Raw genomic sequence first — 19,286 nt, forward strand, 5'->3', positions numbered from 1 at the left:
CCCAAATTGAATCAAATGATTCGCGATTCCGCTTTGAACTCCCGAATTGACTCAAATGATTCGCGAAACCGCTATGAGCTCCCGAACTGATTCAAATGATTCGCGAAACCGCTATGAGCTCCCGAACTGATTCAAATGATTTGGGATCCCCAAACTCTAGTAATTTACAAAGTATTAATACTGTGTTTGTTGTTGTTGCTATAAAAACAGACTTAAGCCATCAATAGCCTTTAAAATGGCTTAAAATGCATTATATAAAAAAATATTGAGGCAATACTGATTGGTTAATAATAACACTGTTACAATACATAATGTAGGCAAATACAAAATAAACAATGTTATGTACATGTTATTACAAATGTCATGTGATTGCTGCTGTTACACTTACAGGACGATCAAATCCTTGTTTAGGCTACTGACCAAACATTTCATTCAAATATTCACTAAATCTTTCATTTTTGGCCACCTTTTTGCTATAGATTACACAGCCTTTAATTTATTCAACACAAATTTGCATATCACAACCCTTACAAAAATAAACCATGGTTTTATCATAGTAAAACTGCTTAGTTTCCTTTTGCATGATTTCTGAATGCTTGAAACTAATAAATAAATTAGAGTCATAATAAAGTTATAGCCACAGGTAAATGTCGAGAGCTACAATTGTGATTTTTAAATAATACAATTTATTCATTTAGTTTTTTATTTGATTAAATTTATTTTTCACCCCTATAGTATTTTTTTTTTCCATCATCATATTTGAGGAAGGGGGCACAACAATACAGTCCTGATTAGTGCACCCATCTGGCCAGCAGCGACCCTGAAGGTGTTGTTATACACGTCTCTGGGAATGTGTACTCTACTACACACACACACACACACACACACACACACACACACACACACACTGAAGCACGCGTGGTGTTTTCAGCTCTTCACTATATTAACACATGATGTATGCTACACATGTGCACGTCAGTGTGCTATGAGAGGATTTCACCATTTCATTTGATAAAACTATCGTCATTCATTCGTATCGTATACACAGACTGACAGAAACGCCAATGTCTTTACGACAACCTGTCAAAATAAAATCTCGGTATAACTTGAAGAAATTCAAACAGAAATATAGTAGGCTACTATTGCACAGTAGAGTATGCTATACTTCAAGTAGGCCTAATAGCTAATAATAATAGTTAATTAAAAAACACAGAAACTCTGTCTACAACCCACCAAAATAAAAGTTTGGTCTAACTCAAAGAAATTATGTAAGAAATTGCACAGTAAAATATACTTAAAAGATCTACTAAAACATTATTTTAAAGGAATATCACACAAGTTTTCATAGAAGTTTTAATTTAAACTTGCCAAAACAATAACACCATATTTTTCAGAAACAATTTCTGAAAGTACATTTGTATTTGTGCCTACAATGTTTATTTATTTATGATTATTGTCAGCTAATAAAAGCTATGCTTCAGGACCATATTCATATAACATCTAAGTCTAAATGTAGCTCTTGACTGGTTGAGTTAGATGATGATTAACACTAAACAGAAGAAAACCAGTTGAGTCTCCCCAGCTGTATATGTCTTTGGCTGTTAAAATCTTGTGTTTCTTATGATAAATTGACATATTGATAACACTGAACCTTTTATAATGCTCTTAATGACATGTGGATGCATACTGTATGCATTAGTAAGTGTGTGGTGCTTATGGGGTCTGGTCACTTATTTCTTATATGAACTGTTTCAAATGCAAGACATTGATTGCATGAGATTAAGTTTGTAAATGATAGCTGTGTCCTTTTGTAGTGTGCACACATACTATTTATCATCAAACTGTGATAACTGTGACTAAATTCAGTGTATATACGTCTGCCATATGTTGCCACCCCTCAAAAATTCCTGACCCCTTCTCGCCACCCCATCAGTATTTTTCTAGATCGGCCCCTGGCTATTTGAGTGATTAGGATGAATCGATTAAACTATATTTTTAACAGAATTTTTAAATCATTTTAATGGGTTTTAACTTAATTATTGCACATAAGTCTCCCGCAAGAAAATAAATGACGTATTATCAGCGGTTATCGACATGTCAGAATCAGCTCATGAATAATTAATGAGATTACAATGAGGGTCGGCTGATGAATCATCAAATATTTGATGCTATAAAATTAGTTCGCAGCAGAAATGCCAGAAATTACGCTAATTACAATACAATAAAATAAAAACAGACCTATATATGATTTAATATGAAGAAATCATATAGGTTTACATATAATTTAATGGGTCAGTCTATGTACAACCCACTGATTTTACTTTTAATTTATTATACTGCATGTTTACACTTCTAAAGTATTTTATGATAATAAATGAACGTTTTATCAACGCTGAATAGCTGAGAGATATTTGAACAGTTTTGGAGTTTTCTGAAATATCAAAATAAAAAGTGGATAATAAAAAAATCATTTATATATACAATATATTTTAGAATAATTAAATAACGGAGGCGTTTCTAAAATTAAAAGCATAAAAAATATATATTTTAAAATAAACGGTAACTAAAATAAAATATTTAGAAAAAGCTAGTTGCAGAGGGAAAATTGTTGTTTAACTTCAGTAACTAACACTGAAATAAAAACAGACATGACAAACTTCAAAATGTCTAAGTTTGTGTAAACAGAAAAATAATAAAATGAAAATAAAATAAACTCAAAATGATAAATAAAAACAATATATTCTTGCTAAAATATTAATGAAACCAAAACCTTTTTTTTTTTTTTTTTTACTAAATATTTAGAAAATGCTAGTTGCCAAGGCAGTATAATCTCAATTTGGTGTAGTTAAGTTAAAATAAATAAGATGTATTATAAAAAAGGGAATTACATATTAATCTTAAGTGTGTAACTCACCCTGCAGTGTTTTTGCAATAAAAGACTATAATATCCCACAAATGATTTAATAATCTTCTTCCAAGTAAACTGCTGATAGTGTGTGTGTGTGTGTGTGCGACAAAGTGCAAAAGAGGTTTGGTATTATGGAACCAGATGCATTTATTGAAGCATTAATTACCACATACAAACAAAAGACAATATAATGCCTATTCATAAACGCTTGTCTTGCAACATGCAAAAAAAAAAAAAATCCCAAAACAATGTGGTGTTACAAAAAGTATGTATATACAAAATAAAAAGTATGTACAAAAACACAGGAATGGTTACAACGAATAACGAGTGAGCTGCCTACTGTTACAGTCATCTAAGATCAGTTTGCATGGGCTTCCTCAGGTTTGGTCTGTAGTTTGTGAGCGTGTTTCTGTCGGTAGCGCTCGGCCCGCAGCTCCTCGAAGCAGAACTCGCTGGCTCCGCTGTACAGCAGCTCTCTGCAGTACATGCTCTGCTCTCGACTCTTCCCATCCTCCTGCGTCTGGAGCTGCATCCGCTCCTGCAGCATCTTCAGCGGCGTCTGCTCCGGCCTGCAGGGCTTCCTGGCCGACAGCACCGAGTTCACCGCAGGGTTGATTTTACACGGAGTCCTGCGGGGAAAAATAACGGGAACCAGGTCAGTACACGGAAACTAGAAGCACGTGAACAGATGCACTTAATGCATATGCCTGGTCTTATTATTGTGTCCGTTTATTAGTGCATTATCATTAACCAATACGAAAACTAAACAAAATAGACATTAACTTAAGTGAAATATAAAAAAAAAACTTGTTTTAAATTGAAGCAACATTCCACATCTTTGTTGAATTTAACTTTGAGTACTAACATAACTAAAACAGAAATAATAATTAATAAAAACAATATAGGTATTATAAAAATGACAATTATTATTTCAAACTATATATAACATAATAATACTCTAATGATACTGAAATAACACTGGAACGGGTTTTAAAAAATAAATCATAAAAATAAACTAATAAATAAATAAATATATATATTTCATTTACTTTAAATAAAATTTCTAGTAACTAAAATAATTAAATATTTAAAACCTACATTTCTAATATTTATTTAGATTCATTTCAAGTACTAAAATAAAAACTTAATTTGAATGAAAAATTAAAGGCATATAAAAATGACAATAAAATTAGTAACTTTAACAAAAAAAAAAAATGCAAACAGAAAATGCATATAACAAATACGAAATTTATTTTCTTTTAGAAGCCACGGACCCAAAATAAGATTAATCTCAACTGAAAGTACACCAAGTATACTAGTAAATAAAGACCAATTTTCTATTATAAACATGTCTAGAATATAAGATTTACTGCATTTTCCAACTCAAGTACTTGATCAAATTGTATTATTTTTTTATTTCCTCAACTTTTCCATAGAGCCCAGTGTAAACCCCTTTATTATGGCGTGCTATTATAAAGAGCTGAACCGAGTCACACTCACACAGCGGGAGGCTGGTCGTCCTCTTCCACAAACGGCTGGAAGCTGGGTTTAGGAGGAGGAACGGCGACGCTGAGACCCGATCTGGACTTCAGAGGCATCTGCAATTAAACATCTAGCTTTTAATGATCTGTCAGATCACAGTCTGCTTCAAACGTTATCATCCTGCGCTCGCACCTTCACGTTGGTCCACTTCTCAGGCTTCTGTTCGTTCTCTTTGGCTCGGGCAGTAGGTGTTGCTGTCCAGATCTCAAATTTGGGCTCCTGCGGCTCGGTTTCGGAAGCTTTATTCTCATCGAAAACCACCAGGCGGCTGTTCTGTCTAGGCCCCAGCGGCTGTTTAAACTGAAGCCCGCGAGCATCTGACACGAAAAACAACAACAGCGTGATCGCATCAAACTCCTGAGTTACACACAGAAACAGCTCGAGTTTCTACTCACATCCGACCGATGCTTTCACTCGGTTGATGGGAACCACAGCCTTTTTCTTCCCTTTGGCTTTGAGCTCGGCCAGTGATGCTCGCTGAGGCTCATCATCATCATCATCTTCATCGTCTCGCTGTGGATCGGTCATGGATGACATCATCTGTCTGCACGCACGAGCCTGCAGAGCTCTGGAGATCAACGAGGAATACATCTAGTGCAAGGCTTTTCCGAATTGTTAAAACTGTGTTTTTAGAATAGCATGCACTGATTTAACCCTTTAAAGCCTGAAGCTTCCGAACCTGTGAAATGCATGCAGTTTCTCCACGGGTTCTGCTCCACACTTGATGCCGTCCTGAAACACGCTGTCCGCCATCTTTGTGTTCCCTCTCTTCTCGTACTCTTCAGACCAGGCGATGTAAAGCGCGGCTCGCATGGTTCCGATGCCTTGAGCTTGCATGTAGCGGAAGACGTCCATGGGGTCAGAACAGCCCTCTGCCTGCGAGGAAACACAAACAGATATGTTTAAAACACTGTAATGCCATCTGGATATTCTTCTAGACGCTTCGTCACTCACAAACTCGATCCAGAGCTCAATGTAGCGAACGTCGTTGTGATATTTCTTGTCGGCTGTGAAGCGTGTAACTGCTCTTTCAAGAAGCACGGACAAATTACTCTCCTTTCCACCTTGTGGATACGTCTGCTTTGTCCATTTAATGTACCTGCATTAACATAAAATAAGAATTTTGCATGAATTGCTTTTTTTTTCATATCTAATGATATATATATCTTTATTTGACCTTCTTAATCTAGCACTCTCTATTTCATGGAAGCCCATTTCCGACACTGAATTAAAAAAAGGTTATTGCAACTTTTTCCTCACGATTTTTCTTGCAATTCTGACTTTATAACATGCAACTGGGAGTTAAACTAACTGAGACTTGTTTTAGCACTTGCATATCATTGCTCTTTTCTCGATTTGATTGCGTCCATCACTTTGGATAAAAGCGTCTGCTAAATGACTAAATGCATCAGACATCAACATGCAATGCATCGGTCATCGTAATAATCCATACCTGTCCCAAACATCTAGAGGATCATCTCCATCATACAGCCGCAGCTCAGACTCAAACGCTCTAAAAAATAAAAATAACATCAATGAATGGTTTAGGAACAGGAGGTTGTTTTATAAAACATGTTTACCAAACACCCCAAGCTTATCTCGGTTTTTAAACATGTAATGGCAAGTGGGCCCGCCGGTGGGTTCAGTGGCAGTTAACGGGTTAATTCAAGCCTCACTCACTGCTTCTTCTGGTTAAGGGCCGTGTGGTTTCCCTCCTGCTGCTGACACAGAGCCTGCTGCAGGGCTGATACACTCCGGCCTTGTCTCAAAGGCTGGATATTTTCTTTACACAATTCCCATTCAGCATCACACTCTGCCATGGCTGGAGATCTGATCTAGAACAACAAAAACAGATGGCACTTATCATCTTGAAATATTTACTTAACGTTACTCATAAGAACAGGGTGAGGTAAACACAATGTCCTAAAAAGCATCAAATCAAGGCTCTTGAAGAAACAAAGCAGTAAATAGTGGGGAAAAGTCACAGTGAAAGCATAGACAAGCGTTTGATATTGAACACAGTTCGAGTCAAAACAAAACACGTAACGTTAATGTTGCAGAAATCAAATACAACTTACATGTTCCCAGACGGAAATCTCCTTAATATGCTTCTGTTCGTGTCAAACCACGTGAGTCTACCAAGCAAAAATGCACAAATGTGTGTTTATTTGATATTTTTCTCGCTCTTGTGTGATTTTGTTCTCTCTTCGTGTTCACGTTGACTGAGCAAAGACATTTGAACAAAAACCGGAAGCGCGCCAAAGAGATTCCGATTGGGCGAGCCGCTCACGTGATCACGCGACAGCCAATTAGAGCTACTCTAAAATAACAAAAGACTATTATTGCTGTTTTTTTTAAATAAACAAAATTTTATTGTATCTTAATATCGATGTTGTTTTTGACAAATATTGTCTTTCGTCAAGAATTCTGATAATGCGCAAGAACGTGGCCGTCGTGTTGCATGCTGGGAAAGTGAGTTTTACGTCTACCTTTAATCTTTAACAGTTTTTATCGTTCCATACAAAATTACTTTTAAGGTACTTTCATGTATTTATGATAATATCTTAAAGCCCTCTACACTTTTGCACATATATAAATCTTCTCAAACTACTGTAGTTTCCATTGCCGCGGTCGAGGAAACTACATTTCCCTGCAACTCCCGGTTCTCACAGCGCTTCCTGTGTTTACATGCTATGATTCAAGCGAAATGGAATTGATAGCTTAGAAAAACACTGAATGTATGCTTCTAAATGTTATTTTCTCTTGTCACGCTCTGTTTTTAAGCTTCCCTGAAGAATCTCGATATGGAGAACCGTTGTTACGGCTGTGCGTCAAAGTTCACTCTCTTCAGAAAAGAGGTTAGCAAATGTAAACACAGCTTAAGTCAAGTCACAACCTTAATTTGAAATGTTTGACCTGGTTTTGTGGTTTTGCAGTTGGGGTGTAGAAACTGTGGCCATTCTTTCTGCTCTGGGTGTCTGACATTCAATGTTGTGGTGCCAAAATTTGGAAACAGCCAGCAGAAAGTCTGCAAACAGTGTTATGGAAACTTAACCAGGTCTGGAAGTCAAACACAGGTTTAAGCTCTGGTTATATATTCACTGATGCACTACTGACAGATCTTTCTGTGCAGTTCAGGTAAGCAGACTGATGCTGGAAGATGGTCCCCACCTGAAAACTACAAAAAGTAAGAATCTGTAAGCCTCACGTTTCATATGCAGCAGTTATTGATGTGAAATTCAGAATTGCTTGCTAGAAAATTCAGAATTGCACTAGAAAAAAGTCAGAATTGCACTAGAAAAAATTCAGAATCGCTTGCAAGAAAAAAAGTCAGATTTGCATGTGGAAAAAAAGTCAGAATTGCATGTGAAAAAAAGTCAGAATTGCATGAGAAAAAAAGTCAGAATTGCATTTGAAAAAAGTCAGAATTGCATTTGAAAAAAAGTCAGAATTGCATGAGAAAAAAGTCAGAATTGCATGAGAAAAAAGTCAGAATCAGATGCAATTCTTTCTATATCAATGGAATAAAACCCAGATCTGTGGCATCTTACAGGCGAGTTGCTGCTCTTGAAGCCAAACAAGCTCCGCAGAATCAGCCTTCAAGACCTGCGGGAGGAAAAAACAGCTCTGTGAGTCTGATTTCAACCAGAGGACTCAGTAAAGAGGACCAGATCATCGCAGAACGACTCAACAAGCTGAGAGAGGAAACCAAGCCAAGTAAGATCTGTCCAAAACTGCGTTCTGATCTTTCATATAATCTAATCTTATTTATCATCCAGTCTTTTTTATGTAACTTATTTCAAAAAGTGAAACTTTAATATATTCTAGATTTATTGCATGCAGAGTAAAACATTTCAAAAGTTTTTTTTGGTTTTAAATTTTAATTATAACCGCTCATGAACGTCAAAAAATCTAAATGGGAGAAGGAAATATTTTGAGATAAGTGACTTAAAGATGATTTTTGAGATATTAAGATGTTATACACATTAATGTCATGATTTTCATTTATAAAATAAATTATAAAATTCGATAAAATAAATACATTTAATCAAAAAATAAAATAAAATAAAGTTAACTCAATAGAAGCAGAATATTTTCCAATTAATATTTTAGGAATATTTATAATATTAATATTTTATGTCAGCTTTGAATAATTTCATTTCAGCTATTTGCCAAGGAAACATGTCTATTGTTTTATTAGTTTAAGTTTAAAACATTAATAAACTTAATAAACAGTATACGATTCAAAAATGTATATTAAATACGATTAACTATATAGGCATATAAAAAACGACTACAACAATAACTAATATTAAAATGAAAACGAAAAATATAAAAATAAAAATCTTAATAATTAATAAAAATATAATAGTATATCAGTGATACTAAAATAACTGGTAAAAATTAGTGCTGTCAACCGATTAATCGTGATTAATCGCATACAAAATAAAAGTTTTGAAATATTTAGAAAATATTTACATGTCTATATTTATATATATTAATATAATTTATATTATAAATAAATATATGTAATCTATAAACATAACCTATTTTTCTGAAATATATACATGCATGTGTGTATAAATATATAATGTAAACAAAAACTTTTATTTTGGATTAATCGCGATTAATCGCTAGTACAGCGCCTTTAAAAGTGGCTTTCTCAAAGCAAAAAAAATAAATAAATAGCAGAAGATTAAACAAACCCGATGACCTTCTGTGTCCCTGATGTGTGTCTCAGTGTTATCAGAGTCCATCCCGTCAGAGAAGGAGCTGGAGTCTCGTCTCGCTGCTTTAAAAGCCCCGCTTCAGTCCGTGCCGTCTGCTAAAGACATGGAGGAGCGTCTGGCCGCGCTGCAGGGACGACCCTCGCCCGCTCAAGCCCCACGGCCTGTACCCAAACATCACCCTTCACTACAGACGCTCTTCAGAAGAGTTTCTCCATGAGTGACGCAGCTCTGATGTTCAATGTGTGCAGGTTCATCAGCCGCCCGACAGCAGGACTCAGACGGAGCAGACCAATGACCTGATCTCACAGATGACGGAAGAAGTTGCTATTGATAACCAGCAGACGTCTTCAGAGGGTACTTTCAGCATTTTAATTGCATATTTATTTATTTTTTCAGTTTTGCATTTTAATATCCCCATTTAGTTTTATGATGAATAATGCATTGCAATTTCAAGTGCATATTTAAATTGATTTTAGGACACAAGATAAATGATTAAGCATCCTGAGTTTATTAAACAATGAATACTAGATTAAGAGTAAGCGTCACAGCATCATATGTTATGATTATTTTACTGTGGTGGTTGATGCAAAAGCATTGTTCTTTAATCTATTTTGCTTATTTAACATCTTATTTAAGACTAGGGGAAAGAATTCAAAATAAGTATTTAAGTAGTTATTGTATTGCAGTTTATCTATAGCATCAATGATTTTCAGTTGCAATTCATATCTTTAAAGACTGGCAGTTTTCTCTGCACTACAGCAGCATTTACATACACCAAACATTTTATTTTATTTTATTTTATTAGTTTTCTTTATTTTTTTATTATTATTGTTATTTTTTCTTTTAATCTAATTTAATTTTGTTTAGTTTTTTTATTTTATTTTATTTTATTATAATTATTTTTTATTATTATTTATTTTTTTATTTTTTTCAGAAGATTTTTCTTTTCTGGATTTTTTTTTATAAATCTTTTTTTCATTTATTCATGGTTTCACATTATGTAACATTTTATTTATAAAAACATAATGAAAATATATTTATTTTGTCTGTTGAATAAAATCAATTTGATTAAATAAATGATAGAAAATTGATTAGAATAATTTTTTTGACAAATTATATTATGTTAGATTCAATGAAAATAAAATGGATTACAAAAATAATAATTTAATAAACAAATAAATACTATAGTATTTGGAAAAATATAATAATGTGAAAGAATTTTGGAAACTTGGCTTGATACAATCTTTAAAATTCTTTCCTGGAAATGTATGTGCATATTTAATTAGATCATTTGCATATTTAAGTGTAATATTTCAGGAAACGTATGTGTCTTACTGTGCTTGTTTAACTGGGGAACGTATGATGTAATTTCTCAGTGTTCTCTGAATTGTGTAGATACAGAAAGACCATTAAACGATCTCAATAAACAAGAACTCTGGGGTGTGAATAAGAACGTGGATGACGGCGAGCTGTCAATCAAACAGCTGGAGGCGGAGAAGAGGCGTGTGCTTGAGGAGGCCATGCAGGAGCTGAAGAAAGACAAACACAACCAGCAGCAGATGCTGGAGATGAACAAGAGACTGGCTCTCCTGCAGGGACGAGATCCTGAGCAGGGTGCGTTCACATCCGCTTCAGTTCAACTCTGAAATATAACGAGTGAGATTGCAAGGATGCCAGATTAGTGTGCATCATCCTTCAGGTGGAGTGAAATCAAAATCACTTTCTAGTGCAATTTGCTTTCTTAAAGTTGGCTTTTCTAGACATCTCTGACCAATTGCTGTTGAACAAAAAAATTTTTACTTTCAAAAATGAATTCTAAACATTTGATTGGAATTAATAATAATTTGTCTTATTATTGCATTGGATTAAATCAGATGAAATTAAATTTTATTCAAATAAATAAATAATGCATTAATTAATATGAAGGTAACAGTCAAAAAAGGTTTTAAAAAATAAAAACCTACCGTATTTTTCGCAACTGAGTATAAGTCGCATCAGTCCAAAAATACGTCATGATGAGGAAAAAAACATATACAAGTCACATGAATTTAGAACCATGAACCAATAGAAAACATTACCGTCTCCAGCCGCCAGAGGGCGCTCTATGTCTTCAGTGTAGACTACAGCAGCACTGAGCAGCACAGAGCGCCCTCTGGCGGCTGGAGACGGTAATGTTTTCTATTGGTTCATGGTTCTAAATTAATTTTGATAAACAAGTCGCACCTGACTATAAGTCGCAGGACCAGCCAAACTATGAAAAAAGTGTGACTTATAGTCTGGAAAATACGTTATATATAATGGAAGAAAATCATAGATGAAGTGTTCACAAAAAGTCACATGCACTATAAAAATAAATGGCCTCAATTATAATTTAATGCAGACTTTAAAAGAAAGTCTAAAAGTGATCATTTTATCAATGCATTTTTTCTTTTATATTCTCTTCACGATAAAAATCTCATACGTTCTCGAATTTTGACTTTACATTTTTTGATGAAGCATCGAGGTTGCATTACTGGAGAAAGCAGGAGAGAGCAGGTTTTATCCAATGAATTTTCCATTGTATTAATAGTAGCTGTGTAATACAGCCGTGTTTCTGTGTTTGTTCAGTCGGACTGTCAGATTTCCAGCATCCTGACAGTGACGAGGAGACGGAGGAAGAGGCCATCAGCAGAGTGATGAAGCAGGTCTGGGATACTAATAATATCAAAACAAGATTCCTACTAGAAATCAGAGAAGACCGTGTTTGCACTCAAAGTTTAATCACTTTTTTCATGCAGCAAGTCATTGCAGAGTCAGTCTGAAGTTTGCATGCATGTACTGAACTCAAGTTATTCATTTATTCAATTTTTCTTAATGTCCATACAAAGAAGCAGCTCAAATTTAAGAGTTTTCATTCGTCAAGTTTTCATCAAGACATCATTCCCAAACTTCGGACAGTTATGTGTATTCTAACATATTTCACGTTAAAACATCTACATTGTGAACTAATAAGTCATAATTATGAGATAACGAGTCATAGTTATGGGATAATTGAAGTCATAACTATGAGATAGAAAGTTTGATTTAAGATATGCATAGAAAAATTGTCATAATTATTACATAAAAGTAAAATATGACTGTTAAGTCCTAACTATGAGATGGAAAGTCGAAATTATGACACAAAGTTAACTATGAGATGAACAGTTATAATGAAAAAATTACAAATTATAACGCACTAAGTCAAAACAATGAGATAAATAGTCATAATTATTGACGTAGAAATAAAAAATGACATACAAAGTCATAATTATAACATAGAATTATGTTTTCATAATTATGAGGTACAAGGTCAAAATTATTAAATACAAATTTGTTTTAAAAGTAAAAAAGAAAAGTCATTATTACAAAAAAAATGAAATCTACACAGAGTCAACTATGAGATAAATATTAATAATGATGACAAAGTAAAAAAAAAATGACTTTGTAAGTCATAATGATATAAATTTAAAATTTTGATTTAATTCTAAGTCAACTTTGAGACAAAGTCTTTTAATTAGGACATAACAATAAAAAAAGCTTGACATATAACAGCTCAAAATTATTAAAAACTAAGTCATAATTATGACCTGAAAAGTCATGTTTATAACACAAGTCAGAACTATGAGATAGATAGTCGTAATTATGACAAAAAGTCGAAAATGCTAAATCAGGAAATGAAAAGCTGCTGCACTTCTCATAACCACCAGCAGAGGTCAGTGTGTGTTTGATTGTCACTCGTTCAGTTATCAGAGGAAGCAGCTCTAGATGAAGCCAGCGGCTACAACATCCCACCAGAGACCAGCGGCCGGATGAACAGAGAGACGGACACGTCCAGCAGGAACACAGCGGTAACAGCCCTACACACGCGTGTGCATCACACCAACACATGCTAAAGACAGACAGAGAGTCTAGTCTGTCTTCTGAATGGTGCATTATTTCTCCGTTTGTGTTGAAGCTCTCAGCGCCGCGCTCGAAATCAAAGCCAGCAGCTGCGGTCTCACAGATCCGCCGCTTAGACGATGGAGACCGTGATGAGGATGATGATGATGATGAAGAGCTGGCGTGGTGCTGCATCTGTAATCAGGACGCTGTCATACGCTGCCACACGTGCGAGCGGGATCTGTTCTGCGCTCGCTGCTTCAGGTGACGTTCGGCTCAGTTCTCGTGCTGTTTTCAGTAGTGTGTACTAAGATGAGCATCAGTAGGACTAGTACTCATACTCAGGAGTCCTCTAGCGCTGTAAGAAATATATTCTAGCATATGATTCCTTACATTTGCAATGCTTTGCTCGTAAGAAAGAAAGCCAAGCTTTGGGAAATCATAATTGTAAGTCAAATTTCTTAAATCATAATTATGAGAAAAAGTCAGTCGTTGTTATAACATCAAATGTTTACGTCATAATTATGATTATAAACTCAAAAATTGTGATTTCTAATTATTGTCATTGGTATGATATACACAACTGTGAAATGCTTGACACAAGTCTATTATGAGATAATGAAGAGTCATAACTATCATATAAAAAGATTAATAAAAGTTGAAAAGTCATAATTTTGACATAAATCATAATTATGATATAGTTAGTCATAACTATGTGATATAATTTGGAGATTGATATACTAAGCCATAACTATGAGATAAAAAGACGTAATTATAAAAAAAAAGTCATATTTATGACATGACCGTTTGAAAAGTCATAAATATGACTTAAAATAATTGTTATAAGATATTCAGTCATAAGATATGAGATAAAATCATTATCGAAAAAGTCAAAAACTCGTAATTATGACGTGAAAGGTTGAAAAGATTTAATTATGACCATGTCAAAACCATGATATGCTAAGTTATAATTGACAAAATCAATCATAATTTAGGAAATCTTATTTCTATTTTGAGAAAAGCTTATAAAAGTTGAAAAGTCATAATTATGTAATAAAAACAAATAAATAATTATGATATAGTTAATCATAACTATGTGATTTAATGTCAAAATTGATACACTAAGCCATAACTATGGGATAAAAAGACGTAATTAACAAAAAAAAGTAAAAAAAAAAATCATAATTATGACTTTAGAAATTATTATTATGATATAATTAGTCATAAAGTATTCGTCAAAGTTGTTATTAAAAAAGTCAAAATATCATAATTATGACATTAAATGTTGAAAAGACATAATTATGACAGTGAAACCATGATATACTACGTTATAATAATGAGAAAAAAAGTCAAAGTTATGACAAAAGGTCGATATTATAGAAATAATAATTAATAACTGTGAGATAAAAACACATAATTATGGGATTAAAAATTGACGTCATAATTATAATATAAAAAATCAAAATTATGATGTACTAATTATTTTCATTTGTATGATTTACACAACTATTAAATATAAAGTTGACAGGAAGTCTTACTAATTGACAAGTCTGTTTTGAGAAAAAAATCTAAATTATCAAATAATAAGCTTATAAAAGTTGAAAAGTCATAACTATGACATGAAAAACAGAATTATGATATAGTTAGTCAAAACTGTGATAATGGGCCCTATTTAAACGATCTGAAACGCAAGTGTCAAAGCGCGAAGCGCAAGTAACTTTGTGGGCGGGTCTCGGCGCTGTTGCTATTTTCCCGGCTGGATAAATGGCTCTTGCGCCCGGCGCAAATCTAAAATGGGTTGGTCTGAAGTAGCTTCATTATTCATAGGTGTGGTTTGGGCGTAACGTGAAATAAACCAATCAGAGCGTCATCCAACATTCCCTTTAAAAGCAGGTGCGCAAGTTCCATTATGGATTGCTATTATTATGGCGTATTTACCAGGCGCACGCCAGGAGCGGTTCACAGCCGAGGAGACTGATGTTCTTGTAAGAGCACTGAAAGACAGAGAAGTTGTGTTATATGGGGATGGGAGAAACCCACCCAAAATAGCGTCGGTTAAACAGGCGTGGGAGGAAATAGCCACAATTGTTTCATCGATTTTTTTCCTGGTTCTTGACGGACAAACATATTTGTCAGATGTCCTTACATAGCCTATATGTCTTGCCACTATTGGGCAAACAGGTCTGATCCTTAATTACTACAATTAGCCTGAATAATTTGTAAGCTAGATTTATGCCTATTTTTTCACATCTTCGTGGCACACCACAATGATTTCCGTCATCTCATGTGTTAATATTTTTTTTTAGTGTAACAGTTTATGATTTGCAAAAATAACTGTTGCATCTGTGTAGATTACATGAGCAAAGTGTATGCGCGTTGTGCACGCTATACATTATGGTCAAGCATGCGCCCTTAAAATAGCATAATGAACAACGCGCAACGCGCCACTGACTTTAGACTAGGTTTTTTCTGGTCAGTGGCGCAATTGTTTAATGGAACAGCAAAATAGCACCAGGGATTGTTTGCGCCGGAACACGCCTCCTTTTTTGCGCTGAACCGCCCAGGGAGCGCAAGTTCATTCACTAGTTTAGCGACGTGCTTCTGTGGAGGGAAAAGCGCGCTTTGCGCGGGTGCAAAATAGGAATGACACATGCGTCGGTGTACAAAGTCAATTGCGCTGGGTGCAAGATAGGGCCCATAATGTTGAAATTGATATATTAAGCCATAACTATGAGATAAAAAGTCTTAATTATCAAAAAAGTAATATTTATGTATTATTACTTTAAAAATAATTATAATATAGTTATTCATAAAATATTAAATAAAATGTGTTATCAAAAGTCATAATTATGACATAATTATGAAAGTCAAAACAAGTTATAATTATGAGATAAAAAGTCATAATTACCAAATAAGTTGAAAAGTCATAAATATGACAACAAATTATTATGATATATTATTATTATTATTATTGTTGTGATATAGTTAGTCAAAGAATGAGACAAAGTTGTTATCAAAAAAGTAAAAAACTCATAATTATGACATGAAATGTTGAAAAGTCATAATTATGAAAGTCAAAACAAGTTATAATTATGAGATAAAAAGTCATAATTACCAAATAAGACCTTAACATGAAATAAAACATGAAATTATGACTTAAATGCTCATATAATGTTTGGTAAATCATAATTATGATGTATTATGACTTACTGTCTCATATTGTACTGTGAAATATGATTTACCAAAGCATGTTATTTTTATTCTAAACGGTTATGGCACATCTTCCCCAGTCAGATTTATTATATTTCATCTGAATCTCAGTTCTCTGAGTGAAATGAGCAGCGTGTGAAAGTTGTCTTTCATTCTTCCACAGAGAAGGCCACGACAAATACGACAGAAAAGAGCATCGCACTTCCTCTTACACAGCTCCTAAGAAAGACAAGAAGAACGCCTGAAGCCTCCACCATCATTTCACTTCAGAAAATAAGAAAAGAATCATAAAATCTCCTCAATGTTTCTGCAAACACAGCGGCCTTAGACTCGAGATGCTTCAAAGCTTTTGTTAAACTCTTGAGAAATGATTGCTTCGGTAAGATCTTTGTGAAACGACTGTCTGTAAATAAATATAAAACCTCAATAAAACGCTGGAGAACTAGTGATGGTTTTGTGTTCTGCATCCCCCTCACTCTCGTTCATGTTTGCTGAACTGTAACCTCTGATTGCATCACAGTGCATGCATTCATATCATTGCGTTCAGGTTTTTTGAGGACTTCCTGTCTGTTTCCGTCTGTAGAGTCTGATCTTGTTTCTTTAGAAGCTGTTCTTGTGTTTGCTGCTGTTTCCATGTTGTGATGAGTAATTGAGAGGTGAGGATTGAGGATGAGAGGAAGTCATTTATGATGAAGACACAGGACTCCATTGTCTTGTACTTGCTGTGTTTCTGTGTGTGTGTGTGTGTGTGTGTGTGTGTGTGTGTGTGTGTGTGTAAGACGTGAGCTGTACACTGAGTTAATCAAAGCATATATCAGCATATCAGCTGCTTTACTGTATCATTATTTTATGACCTCGTTAACGTGTGTGTGTGTGTGTGTGTGTGTGTCCGTCTGTGTGTGTGTGCGCGTGTGTGTGTGTGTGTACAGTAAGCCAGTGTTTGTCCTTTAACCCACACACATTCTGTAATGACATCACACACCAAGATGTAGTCGTACCCTAAAAAGCCTCATCATGATTTTCATTTCATATGATTTTATTTTAATCATTACACCTGTATTTTATTTTACTTTTATTGTATTATACTTGTCCTTTATTTTATTTTCATTTAATTTAATGTTATTTAGAGAATTGCATCTTAATTTTATGTTGGATTTTATTTTATTTTACTTATAATTTAATGTTATTCACAGAAATAAATCTTAATATTATGTTAGATATTTTTTACTTTTAACTTATTTTTAGCGTTACCTTTATTATTTCACTTTTATTTTGAGTATTATACTTGTATTTTATTTTTATTTTATAGTACTTTTTACTTTATTTACAGCTTTACACCTGTATTTTTTATTTTACTTTATATTACTTTTAACTTATTTTTAGCATTACCGGTATTTTTTCTTTAACTTTTGTTTTGAGTATTATACTTGTATTTTATTTTATTTTTATTTTATATAACTTTTTATTTTCAGCTTTACAACTGTATTTTACTTTATATTATATTACTTTTAACTTATTTTTAGCATTACCTGTATTTTATTTTACTTTTATTTTGTATTATTTTTACTTTATTTAGAGCATGATACTTATATTTTATTTTGAACATTATCCTTTAATGAATTTTTTTTCTTCTTTATATATATATATCCTCAAGACTACGCAGTTCTGTATGTTAGTGCAAACACGTTCGTCACTGATTCACACCTTCAACACATCATCATCTCAGTAAACAGCTGAGGGTTAATGACTAAACCCAGTAATGTGGGCATAAAAGTTAACCTTCACAACCATATTTTCTCTTTATTACCCACAAACATGCACTTTAGTGTTCTCCGGCCTTACTGATTGTATTACCCTGCGTGTTTTCTTGTGTTTTATCGTTGACTGGAATCACGCACTGGAGTTTTGTGTTCTGTTAAACTGTTTAACCACCATCTCCTTTTAAAACTCATTTCATTTAAGGACTTTAAAAGCTTTAATCAAATGTAAATATACATTAGAAGAATATTGTGGGTTACAGATAGAATCTGTTGACATGCTGTTGATTCACTAAAGCCGGTTTATAAAAACAAACACATTATATTTATAATCAAAAAGCATCAGAGGGTTTAAAAGCATTTGTATTTTTGCAAGTTCTTCAGTAAATGTTTGTTCTTTGAGCCATAAAGTGTTTAAATGGGGCTAATTAGTGCCGATGGATGTGTTTGGAGTCATGCATTATGGATGTAAATCATCTAAATATCACCAAACATAAATATGCATGAGGTGATACAGGATAAATAAATGCAATACGGCAATATTGATGCATTTCATGCTGAATTCATGTTTTTGTTATGTTTAGTGATAAAAGTGTTATGAAAGATGCATATTTTTCTATTTTCTCACGTAGAATAATACTTCAGAGACGGTATTAATTGTCATGCATTAATATCTCATTTTAAACCTGAAATCAAACAACGGCAGAATGTAAGAAAGATATCTTAGATTCTGAATTTATAGCAAGAACTGTGTCTATGCTTTTCATCTAAAATCTTGAGAAAGAGATGTGTTTATTATGTGGCATACAAACACTTGTCCAGAACAAGAATATATATGTAATTATAATAAATAGGGGGAACAGTAATGTACATGTCACAAATCAAAATAACAAACAAAAAAGCCATCCATGAATTGAGTAATGAAATATGCGAGTAGGCCATTTGATCTGTGGAGCCTGGAGGAGAACTGTAAGCAGAATTATTAGTTGGTCTAAGATAACTGTTTCGTGGAAGATTCATTGTCCATGTGTGCTCTACAGACAGGAGGGTGTGGGCGGGGCTTGTGGTTTTCAGGGGCGGGGTTAAGGGCGGGGCCACGTGCTTCTCATTATCTTTAAAAATGCCTTTGATCTTACACTATTTCTTCAGAGATCCTGACATCTTCCTCAGCCCCTTTATCCTGTACAGCAGACCGTTGATAAAGTCCTGCGGTCAGAGAGATTTCAAGTGCTGTTAAAGTTT

At 33.9% G+C, this 19,286-nt stretch overlaps 2 protein-coding genes across 4 annotated transcripts; one reads left to right on the forward strand and one right to left on the reverse strand.

Annotated features, from left to right (window-relative positions):
• Positions 1-3,035: 3,035 nt before the first annotated feature.
• On the reverse strand, positions 3,036-6,697 carry bub1bb (BUB1 mitotic checkpoint serine/threonine kinase Bb). The gene is made up of 9 exons (XM_026286736.1): positions 6,529-6,697; positions 6,131-6,285; positions 5,904-5,963; positions 5,405-5,549; positions 5,130-5,326; positions 4,846-5,018; positions 4,583-4,767; positions 4,409-4,506; positions 3,036-3,537 (listed from the first exon to the last, which is right to left on the reverse strand). The coding sequence occupies exons 2-9, from the start codon at positions 6,268-6,270 to the stop codon at positions 3,267-3,269; spliced, it is 1,269 nt and encodes a 422-aa protein (XP_026142521.1). The 5' UTR covers positions 6,271-6,285; positions 6,529-6,697; the 3' UTR covers positions 3,036-3,266.
• A 418-nt stretch (positions 6,698-7,115) lies between these two features.
• LOC113117803 (abscission/NoCut checkpoint regulator-like) lies at positions 7,116-16,733 on the forward strand. Of its 3 annotated transcripts, none has more exons than XM_026286727.1 (11): positions 7,116-7,308; positions 7,387-7,508; positions 7,584-7,637; positions 8,004-8,167; positions 9,192-9,343; positions 9,429-9,534; positions 10,576-10,794; positions 11,788-11,864; positions 12,942-13,046; positions 13,154-13,341; positions 16,451-16,733. In XM_026286727.1, exons 1-11 carry the CDS (start codon positions 7,255-7,257, stop codon positions 16,530-16,532), a joined length of 1,323 nt encoding a protein of 440 aa, XP_026142512.1. In that variant the 5' UTR covers positions 7,116-7,254; the 3' UTR covers positions 16,533-16,733. The 3 variants fall into 3 exon arrangements, with proteins under 3 accessions (XP_026142512.1, XP_026142513.1, XP_026142514.1); XM_026286728.1 differs by having other exon boundaries at positions 9,201-9,343; XM_026286729.1 differs by lacking the exon at positions 7,116-7,308 and having other exon boundaries at positions 7,584-7,647.
• Positions 16,734-19,286: the final 2,553 nt, after the last annotated feature.

Source organism: Carassius auratus, chromosome 17 (assembly GCF_003368295.1).
Source record: "Carassius auratus strain Wakin chromosome 17, ASM336829v1, whole genome shotgun sequence".
Lineage (NCBI taxonomy): Eukaryota > Metazoa > Chordata > Actinopteri > Cypriniformes > Cyprinidae > Carassius > Carassius auratus.